This window comes from Triticum urartu, chromosome 3 (assembly GCF_003073215.2).
Source record: "Triticum urartu cultivar G1812 chromosome 3, Tu2.1, whole genome shotgun sequence".
NCBI lineage: Eukaryota > Viridiplantae > Streptophyta > Magnoliopsida > Poales > Poaceae > Triticum > Triticum urartu.
In genome coordinates this window covers 730,947,205-730,958,870 of record NC_053024.1, presented here as the reverse complement: position 1 = coordinate 730,958,870, position 11,666 = coordinate 730,947,205, and the positions used below count along the sequence as shown (strand labels likewise).

General features: G+C 42.6%; 1 protein-coding gene across 1 annotated transcript; it reads right to left on the bottom strand.

Annotated features, from left to right (window-relative positions):
- Nucleotides 1–378: 378 nt before the first annotated feature.
- On the bottom strand, nt 379–4,023 carry LOC125546284 (diphosphomevalonate decarboxylase MVD1, peroxisomal-like). The gene is made up of 9 exons (XM_048710501.1): nt 3,700–4,023; nt 2,916–3,114; nt 2,075–2,138; nt 1,835–1,898; nt 1,660–1,740; nt 1,401–1,487; nt 985–1,142; nt 853–901; nt 379–567 (listed from the first exon to the last, which is right to left on the bottom strand). The coding sequence occupies exons 1-9, from the start codon at nt 3,916–3,918 to the stop codon at nt 379–381; spliced, it is 1,110 nt and encodes a 369-aa protein (XP_048566458.1). The 5' UTR covers nt 3,919–4,023.
- Between the last annotated feature and the right edge of the window lie 7,643 nt (nt 4,024–11,666).

The window sequence follows — 11,666 nt, the reverse complement described above, 5'->3', positions numbered from 1 at the left end:
AGATAGATGATGTCATGTTTCATTTCAATTAAACTTTAATTATTTAATAAACCTAATGCCAAGGTAGTTTGAATATGAGATCAATACACGTACCAGTGTAATTTATTTGCAGTTTAGTGAACTGCATTAGACACCACAAACAGACGAAGAAATAATACTGCAAGATTGCACTAAATTTTTCTCTTTTGATGACAGCAGTATACCAAGATATCTGCATCCCATTAGAATTTCAAACTTAGATGCTATTTAATACATATCCATACCCTAGGAAATAATAGAAAGTATTTCAAAAAATTGACTGCTCAGAACCCATACCAGCAGTACTTGTTTTTATGATGAAACTCTTCAAACTGAATATGTTCCCTAAGGCTGTTCGATTCAGCCCACACCAGCCCGACCGAAACGACGGTTTTGACGAAGGAAACAGACGCCTGGAACTCGCCCGCACGCTAGTGCGGAATCACAACGGCTGGCCAAAAAGTTGGCTGCGATCCAAACGCTGGCCCAACCTGTGGTCAACGACCAAAATTTTGGAAGGGCAGCTTGGAGCTGCCATCCAAACAGCCCCTAAAAACCAAAGGATTGGAAGCATAAAGCATAAGCATAAACTCGTATTTCCGGGATCTTTTTCAGAAAGATGGCAATAATTTTGTTGCTCTTTTAAATTAAGTAAAATTACTTCATCATGTGATGCTAGTTAAATATGTTTTATCAAGTGCAGTAAAAACTTATTGTACTGGCATGTCATAACAAAGCTTAACCAACCTTATTTTAGATCCCTATATGCAGCACCGATGCAGTTCAGAAGAATTGAAAACAAGGTAGCAAGTGTTAAACAGGAAAAGAATATACCTGTGGGGTTCCTTCTGAGTGGTTCCACTTCTCCACAAGGCTAATTATCCTGCAGTTGGTTGAAAGAGCGATCCTCAACTCTGGGATTTCAGTACTAACAGAACCACAAAATCAGGACTGCTAAAAAACTACCTGTGTGACGTATCATTCATGTAGAAGATGGGAGGACTCGTGTCCAAACATACAGCATGAAACTGGTTGCTATCTGCACAAGTTAACCTGGCAAAGGATTCAAAATCATGTTTCTTGATGGCCTCTTCCATTTTCAATATGCGACCTGGCACTACAGTCTGGAATACAAGAAAAAGTAGTGCAGTGCACAGTGAGAGCAAGAAACAGTAAGCTGCAGCTAAAGAGATAGATCAGTATAACTGCTAACAGACTTGATAAAAAAATGAAACCACAAAACTTGAGGGTCCACACAAGAGGAGGGATAAAACTACAATTCAGAATCAGAATTGCAGCTTCATGATTTTGTTCCCTCGATTATTCGTAAAAAAATTGTACAATATGTGCCAAAAACAAGTTAAAGATGAAAATGCAATCACCTGGGCCCTGTACTGCAAGAGGGGGCTTGTTTCAACAGTGTCCCGCATCCCACTGGTGCTACTGGTTTCCTTCTGCTTTGAACTGACCTAATTCCACAAAGCATCATAATAAGAAAAAGATGTTGGGATAAAAATGGTAAATCGGTGTCACTATGTAGTTAAGGATTGGTGTTAATGGAACCATGACTCGATGAGCAATATCCAATGATAAGTTAAATGAAACAGATCATGTTATACAACAGAGATCACATTGACATACCACTGCTATGATTATAACAAGATCATCCCAATGCGACTCGTCAACAAGCTGTACTGCCATACTGTCACTTCCATCATTATTCTACAAGTATAGAGTCAAACTCAATCGTTTTACAATAGAAAAACATGCATTTTAACCAATTCAGCTTCTCTGCCTTAACCAAGAGATAACTTACTTTCCCCATACACCATTTCACAAATCCACCATATATACTGCGGCATGCACTTCCAGACCCCTGCCTGCATTGAAATTTGTCAGCCCGAGAGAAGTATAAGTAAAGAGGGGACATAAGTACACTAGCTTATTATTTAGTAAAATGAAGTAAAACTGTTTCTATATCATCAAGCAAACATCACAAACAGGATAGAGCACAAACAGAGTGTTGCTACATAATGTATCAGTATAGAGTACAGACCTTGCTATTGAAGAAAGTTCTCCATAATCTTCATTCACATTCATTAGCTTTCCAAGGGTGAAAACTACAAACAGTATTCAAATTACTAATTTGTGCTGTAATATTGGTATGAAAGCAAGACCTTGCTTGGTATGTTTATGAGCAAAAAATAAAAGTAGTAGTGGACAATCATTTTGTGTTGGATAGCGTTATCAACCTTCCAAGCTATGAATAAAGTAATCAATATTTGTAGAAAGCAAGCATGCTGAGCAGTGGTACTCAATCAGGGCAAAACAACACTCAGGACCAGATATTAGCACTATCATGGAACTTGGTAAGACCAGCCATTTTTTTGCAAGGCTAGCAGATTTATTGCAAAGATTAACCAGCAGGCCAGGACTAAACATAGCTTCTGCGTCTTATTTTATTTTATTTTATTTTTTGCCTCTACAACCAGATAATAAAGAACAAACTGCAGATAAGTTGGACAACCTTAATAGCAGGATCCAGGACAATTTTAGGTGACAGTTAGAAAACCATAATATTGTCCTATTATCATGAATAGCACACGGAGGTGTATTCGAAAGGTAAGAGCAACAGCTTTTGCTAGGATAACAGTCCACTTGTAGCAGAAATACTTGTATCACCCTCAACAACGAATGTTTGCAGATTGCATCAGCAAGAGAACAATTCTATAAGAGAATAAGAAATACACCCCCTCTGCCTACTAAACACAACCGAGGTGGGTCCAGAAGAGCACAAAACAAAATGAAATCCAAGTCTAACCCGAAATATCCACAGTTTTAGTCACACATCTGTTTTTTTTGACAAATAGCCATGGCATCAGAACCAGGAGACTTACCAAGACAAGCAAAGCCAGCAGCTGAAGAGGCTAAACCGGCGGCGGTCGGGAAGTTGTTGTACGACGCTATGTGGACGTGCAACTTCTCCCAGTCCTCTTTCTTGATCTTGATCCCCTTTTTCTCGTCCTCGACGTCACGAGCCCGCTTCCGGATCTCCCTCAGGCAGTTCTGAAACCTCCCGCCCGACAACGCAATCTCCTGCTCGATTCCACACCAAACGGACGATTAGATCACACTGCCATCCAAGCAGACAATAATTTGTTTTTCTTTTTCTTGCAATTGCGTTACACCACATCCAGTTAAAGACCTGATGTAGAACTAACTACTCCTATTGGTCCATCATCCCAGCATGACGCAGGCAGCAATATACTAGTAGGAATAGATGCTAACTGTAGACAACATTAACAAACAGAAAAAGGTGTCTTCTGTCGAAAAAACAAATTTTCAGAGCTGCGCCGACTGTCTATCCAAATGCAGCGAGATTTCAAGCAGGTCCTGATCCAGATCTAATCATATGGGCAGCCGATTTCACTACAGTAATCCCAAATCAGAACGGCGACTGGCACAGGCCCGAAGCCCAAATCGGCGTGCTCCTGCTGGATTTCCCCCTAAAACAGAACTCTTTCGAGCTCGCGATCCACCGGATCACTGCAGGAAGGAGCACTCGGCGGCGGCGGCTGCGGCGGCGGGGGCGAGGGCAATGGGGGGAGGCGAGGCGAGCGTGAGGAAAAGGGAAAGGGAAGAAGAAGAAGAGAGCGGTGGAAGAAAGGGAAGGGGGCAGACCTTGCCGTTGAGCCACATGCGGTCGGAGGGGAAGGCGGGGCTGGCGGCGACGGTGGTGGTGGCGGAGAGGTGGTCGGGGTCGAGGGTGACGCTGATGCTGTCGTTGACGGGGAGGATGAGCGCCTCGTCCCGCTTCCCCCAGTACTTGATCACCGCGATATTGGTCGGCGACCGCCCCGTGGCCGTCAGCACCCACTGCGCCTGCGCCTCCATCGCCATTGAGGGGAGGTGAATTCCGCGGCGGAGGAGGGAGTGAGGAAGGGGGAGATCGCGATTCGCGAGGGAAATAGCCTCCCAAAGCCAGGGGCTTTTTTTTTAGTCAACACCCGAGGCTGCTAAGGACTTTGACTACGATGTAGTCCTACCAAAATATAAGAATCTACTCTACTTGCAACAAAAAAATCATGTCGGAAGTTCCTAAATATTTATTTTTTTATAGGGTTACCCTCAAAAAAATGATTTATTTTTTGCAAGTAGATTCTAAAAAAAAAATTCATTTGTACGGTTTCCTAAACATTTGAAAACACATTAGCAGACGGAGTTTCGAAAATTTGACGGGTTTTGCCGGGTCGAAGGTAGTAGTGTACTACCTTTGTGTGATGTGGACCCTAACACTTATATTGATAGTTTTTTCTTCTTTTTTCGGACCATCTTTCTTCCTGGACCAAATGTGTGATATATCGCATCTTGTCGGAGGTAGTCTTGCCAACGCATGGTTTCGACTTTGATATGTGGTAGCATGTTTCTTTTTTCATTATTATCTTTTAACGGATGAAATGTACTACAAATATTTGATGTTGTGTGTCTATGAATGCATACAACATTTACACAAAGAAGACATTGTATAGGAGGGGATCGTTTCCTTTCTTCCCATCCAAGAAAGAGGACCCTTTGGCTAAGGCTTCTTGTGCCTCCCACCGGTGCCGCCATCGGTCTACCTCATCTCCTGTGGTCTTAGGGCCATGTAGGCGTGGTGGATCCTGGCCCTTGCCGACAGGAGGGCTCCATTTTTTCTTGCTCTTTTGTGTTTTGTTAGGCTTTGTGTCTTACTCAGAGAGGTGAGGCGGCAGCAGCTCTCTGAAGATGGAATAAGGTTCTCCCCTCCTAGTCCCCGTCTTGTTGGTGTTTCTAGCATCGTCGGGTGGCGTGTGAAGATTTATCTTCGGCGGATCTCGCGGGATTCGGTCGGCCTTTGTCTTCAGTGGATCCATGTGGATCCTGTCTTCGCTCGTCTGTGTTCGTGTGTCTATAGGTTGGATCCTTCCGATCTACGCTTCCTTTCATCGACGACGATTGTTGTTCTGGTGCGCTGGTTCTATGGGGTCTTAGCACGACGACCTCCTGACTGTTTACTACAAAAAGGTCTGCCTGGCTCCAATGAGGGTGGGGCGAAGACGGCGGCACGCCTTCGACTCACTCAAGTGCTAGCAGATGTCGCTAGGTGGTCTATGGACGTATATCTACTTTGACAGTTGATGAATAAATCAAAATTTATCCTCACAAAAAGAAAGACATTGTTTCAAATATGTAAACAGTTAATGATGTATTTATGTTCGGATATATGATACATCTACACACTGCCTCCCATTCATTATCGCTCGATGCGCCTTCATGTTTCTCAATATCAACTACACAAACACAACTTGTTGTTGACAAAGCGAAAGAAAATGGTTGTGAGTGAGGGCAGACATTAGGATATGTTGAGTGTGCCATCAAAGTTTAACCCTTGAATCGATCTAAAAAACCGTACACCAAATATTTCCATATGTTGAGTGTTGTCTTACACATGATAAGAAACCCTTTGGTACAATAAGACAAAAAAAGACTCACGTGTAGTTAATCATGAAAAGAGTAATGTGTGATTGCAAATATAACCAAGTCTAGTCCTATAAACATCCCTTATTCTCTAGAATTTGCCACTAAACCTAATATGGAAAATCTTGAACTTCAAATAAAAGTATACATACATTTAAGATAAACTATTGTATACTCTTGAAACCTTCTTTTAGATAATTGTTAGATTCTACCTTTTAGCACCCGGACAAGATATGTAGGGATGTTAAAACGGGCCAAAGCACATTGATATACACTGTTCTCCATGAGTCCACAATTTTATCCACCAAGAGTTGTAGTTTTTCAATTTTAGTCTTCTTGGAACTAGGGAAATAAAATTTAGTGAAATGCTTTTGAAGAGATAACATATCAAAAATTGATTTAACTTTGTTAAAATAATCCAAACTAACTGTATTCACAATATGTCATGATGAGATCAAACTTTGTAATAATAATGTTATATTTTACTATTTTTATTAAGTGTAATAGAAAACTATACTGATGTGCCTTATCTAGGCCATGAAGCTCCTATTGATGTTGGGCGGATCGACTACTTTAATTTATCAAATGATACTATGAAATTCGAATATCAACATTTGGTATAGTGTAATCCGGGGCCAACCGTAGCACAAATATGCACTTCCGGCCGGATCTAGTCATATTAATAATTACCTTTCTTTTGACAATCCAGATTCAACCGTTGGAGCCTCTCGATTACTTCCCAAATTTCTAATGCTCATTTGCCGCCACAACCTCATCAGCCAAGAAAAAATTGGGAGCAGTCAGATATAGCACCTTCATCTGTTCGATCACGATGAAGACGGACGAGAAGCGTTGCACCTCTTTGGTTGCAACAAAGATGAACTAGAGGCTGCACAGGAGGATGGTGTGCGCCACGGCGCCTCACCTCACCACAATCTGAGGTTATGGCTTCGCTTTCGTTTCCTAGTCAAATTATCAGGTTGTCAAACTGAGCATATGCTTAAAAATCTAGCCGGTACAAATGCAATTGAAGTGGTAAACGGAATAAGCTTTGCAGTCAATTAAAAATTCTAAAAAAACAAATTTACAAAAATATCCCACAATTGGAGAATTCAATGTACTTCATATTCAAACACAATTTCTTATTCAAAATGCATGTAACGTCTTGAAATATGTAATGTTTAGTGGTATATAAAAAGAAAATAATCATCACATTGAGATGTCAGGAAAATGTGAAACAATGTATATATCAACAAAAATAAAACAACTAATACCTACTTCCAGAGTAATAAAATATACTAACAAAAAGATTGACCATAAATGTTGATCTCAGACAAGTGCACATGGCTAGTTGGAGTGCACTTTGGCAGAAGTATCCCAGTTTGTATATCGTTCCAAGGAAGTGGGTAGGCGAGTGTTATGATGAATGTTTCTGTCACACTTGAGGTGTCACTAGTCTCGAGTGAATTGATAAGTATGGTATCCGCAAGACTTAAGATGGCCATGGTGAAAAGGTGTTTGTAATGGAAAGTAACAAAACAAGAGAATAGAGAATTGCAACTAAATAACATAAAAGTAAAAAAAAGCATAAGGTAAACGGTGTTTCCTATAATGGAGAGGTTAGGTGTGGAGAGGTTCAGTTGATGGTAAATAGTGAAAGTGCCTTGTGTAACATTAATGTGGTGTTACCCTTCGTATTGAGTGTTCGATGATACATCCATTTTGCATCACTCTTTCTTATTATATTTTCCTCTTTATTATTGATGTTTTGCACATTATTCCTAAATTATAATGCCTTTCCCCTTTAAATTGTATGAACTACACGGAGAGGGAAATTACCGGAACACTCAAAAATAGGAGAAACATGATGGCAACAAAGAAAGCAAATTTCCAGAGCTCAGTAAATAGCAAACAAAACCCAAAAATCATTTCCGATGAAATACCCATGGAGCCAGAAGATGGGGCCAGTGGAGACCATGTAGTCATCCCCTGGTTGCGTGGTGTCACTACAGCGAAACTGCCTAGCAGTGGCAGGCGCTAAAAGTTCATCAGTGGCGGGCAACACTGTTAGGGAACGAACGGGGGTCCATGTGGGACGCGGCCACCCTTGGTCGCGTGGTGTCACTAATATACAATTGTTTGTTCATCAATGGCGGGCAAAGCTGTCAGGGCGTCCGCTGCTGACTCCTGTAGGAGTTGTTGGGATTCCCTCAAAGAGGAAGGGTGTTGTAGAACAGCAGCAACACATTTCCCTTGGTTAGGGAACCAAGATTATCAATCCAGTAGGAAGCTCTGCTACTTGTAATAGGCGTTGGGATTCCCCAAAAAGGAAGTGTGAGGTAGTGTAGTAGAAAAAACTATTTCTCTCAGTTAAGAACCAAGGTTTATCGAACCAATAGGAGACGTCACACAGACAAGATAAATGGTACCTGCACACACACCAAACAAATGCTTGCACCCAACAACAGCAAGTGAGTTGTCAACCCCCTTGTTCTCGCCAATTGCAAGGATTAAATCTGATAGTGGTAAATAGATAAAATAAATAGGAAAATAAAAGTAAATAAATTGAAGCAAGTATTTTTAGGGTTTTAGTGTTGAAATATTAGGGTGGGCCTAGGGTCCATCTAACAATTTCAGAAAATCTACAAGGGCCCTGTGGATTATTGAAGGAAATATGCCCTAGAGGCAATAATAAAGTTATTATTTATTTCCTTATATCATGATAAAAGTTTATTATTCATGCTAGAATTGTATTAACCGGAAACATAATACATGTGTGAATACATAGACAAACAGAGTGTCACTAGTATGCCTCTACTTGACTAGCTCGTTAATCAAAGATGGTTATGTTTCCTAACCATGGACAAAGAGTTGTTATTTGATTAACGGGATCACATCATTAGTTGAATGATCTGATTGACATGACCCATTCCATTAGCTTAGCATCTGATCGTTTAGTATGTTGTTATTGGTGGGGAACGTTGCAGAAAACAAAAAATTTCCTACTCGTTTCACCAAGATCCATCTAGGAGTTCATCTAGCAACGAGTGATTAGATGCATCTACGTACCTTGTAGATCGCGAGCGGAAGCGTTCAAAGAACGGGGATGATGTAGTCGAACACGACGTGATCCAAATCACCGATGATCTTAGCACCGAACGGACGGTGCCTCCGCGTTCAACACACGTACGGAACGGATGACGTCTCCTCCTTTCTTGATCCAGCAAGGGGGGAAGAGAGGTTGATGAAGATCCAGCAGCACGACGGCGTGGTGGTCGATGCAGGGCGTCACAGTAGCAGGGCTTCGCCTATACTACGAGAGAGAGACGTAACAGGGAGAGAGGGAAGCACCAAAGGCTGAGGTATGAAGTCCTCCCTCTCCTCAACTATATATAGGAGGGCCAAGGGGGGGGTGCGCCAGCCTAGGAGATCCAATCTCCTAGGTGCGGCGGCCAGGGGAGGTTTCCCTCCCCCCCAAGGCACTCAGGGGTGCCTTCCACTAGTGGGACTCCTCCCCCATGGAAACCCTAGGCGCATGGACCTATAGGGGCTGGTGCCCTTGGCCCATATAGGCCAAGGTGCACCCCCTACAGCCCATGTGGCCCCCGGGACAGGTGGCCCCACCCGGTGGGCCCCCGGGACCCCTCCGGTGGTCCCGGTACAATACCGATAACCCCGAAACTTGTCCCGATGGCCGAAACAGCACTTCCTATATATAATTCTTTACCTCCGGACCATTCTGGAACTCCTCGTGACGTCCGGGATCTCATCCGAGACTCCGAACAACATTCGGGTTACTGCATATACATATCTTCACAACCCTAGCGTCACCGATCCTTAAGTGTGTAGACCCTACGGGTTCGGGAGACAAGCAGACATGACCGAGACGATTCTCCTGTCAATAACCAACAGCGGGATCTGGATACCCATGTTGGCTCCCACATGCTCCACGATGATCTCATCGGATGAACCACGATGTCGAGGATTTAATCAACCCCGTATACAATTCCCTTTGTCAATCGGTATGTTACTTGCCCGAGACTCGATCGTTGGTATCCCAATACCTTGTTCAATCTCGTTACCGGCAAGTCACTTTACTCGTAGCGTAATGCATGATCCCGTGATCAACCACTTGGTCACCTTGAGCTCATAATGATGATGTATTACCGAGTGGGCCCAGTGATACCTCTCCGTTATATGGAGTGACAAATCCCAGTCTCGATCCGTGTCAACCCAACAGACACTTTCGGAGATACCTGTAGTGCACCTTTATAGTCACCCAGTTACGTTGTGACGTTTGATACACCCAAAGCACTCCTACGGTATCCGGGAGTTACACGATCTCATGGTCAAAGGAAAAGATACTTGACATTGGAAAATCTCTAGCAAACGAACTACATGATCTTGTGCTATGCTTAGGATTAGGTCTTGTCCATCACATCATTCTCCTAATGATGTGATCCCGTTATCAATGACATCCAATGTCCATAGCCAGGAAATCATGACTATCTGTTGATCAATGAGCTAGTCAACTAGAGGCTTACTAGGGACATATTATGGTCTATGTATTCACACGTGTATTACGATTTCCAGATAATACAGTTATAGCATGAATAAAGACAATTATCATGAACAAAGAAATATAATAATAATGCTTTTATTATTGCCTCTAGGGCATATTTCCAACAGTCTCCCACTTGCACTAGAGTCAATAATCTAGTTACATTGTGATGAATCGAACACCCATGGAATTCTGGTGTTGATCATGTTTTGCCCTAGGGAGAGGTTTAGTCAACGGATCTGCTATATTCAGGTCCGTATGTACTTTACAAATCTCTATGTCTCCATTTTGAACATTTTCACGAATGGAGTTGAAGCGACGCTTTATGTGCCTTGTCTTCTTGTGAAACCTGGGCTCCTTGGCAAGTGCAATAGCTCCAGTGTTGTCACAAAAGAGTTTGATTGGCCCCGACGCATTGGGTATGACTCCTAGGTCGGTGATGAACTCCTTCACCCATATTGCTTCATGTGCTGCCTCCGAGGCTGCCATGTACTCCGCTTCACATGTAGATCCCGCCACGACGCTCTGCTTGCAACTGCACCAGCTTACTGCCCCACCATTCAAAATATACACGTATCCGTTGTGACTTAGAGTCATCCAGATCTGTGTCGAAGCTAGCGTCGACGTAACCCTTTACGACGAGCTCTTCGTCACCTCCATAAACAAAACATTTCCTTAGTCCTTTTCAGGTACTTCAGGATATTCTTGACCGCTGTCCAGTGTTCCTTGCCGGGATTACTTTGGTACCTTCCTACCAAACTTACGGCAAGGTTTACATCAGGTCTGGTACACAGCATGGCATACATTAATAGAACCTATGGCTGAGGCATAGGGGATGACACTCATCTCTTCTATATCTTCTGCCGTGGTCGGACATTGAGCCTGAGCTCAATCTCACACCTTGCAACACAGGCAAGAACCCCTTCTTTGACTGATCCATATTGAACTTCTTCAATATCTTATCAAGGTATGTGCTTTGTGAAAGACCTATGAGGCGTCTCGATCTATCTATAGATCTTGATGCCTAATATATAAGCAGCTTCTCCAAGGTCCTTCATTGAAAAACATTATTCAAGTAGGCCTTATGCTGTCCAAGAGTTCTATATCATTTCCCATCAAGTATGTCATCTACATATAATGAGAAATGCTACAGAGCTCCCACTCACTTTCTTGTAAACGCAGGCTTCTCCATAAGTCTGTGTAAACCCAAACGCTTTGATCATCTCATCAAAGCGAATGTTCCAACTCCGAGATGCTTGCACCAGCCCATAAATCGCGTGAGCTTGCACACCTTGTCAGCATTCTTAGGATCGACAAAACCTTCCGGCTGCATCATATACAATTCTTCCTTAAGGAAACCATTAAGGAATGCCGTTTTGACGTCCATTTGCCATATCTCATAATCATAGAATGCGGCAATCGCTAACATGATTCGGACGGACTTCAGCTTCGCTACCGGTGAGAAAGTCTCATCGTAGTCAACCCCTTGAACTTGTCGATAACCCTTAGCGACAAGCCGAAGCTTTATAGATGGTCACATTACCATCCCGTCTGTCTTCTTCTTAAAGATCCATTTATTATTCGCTCGCCG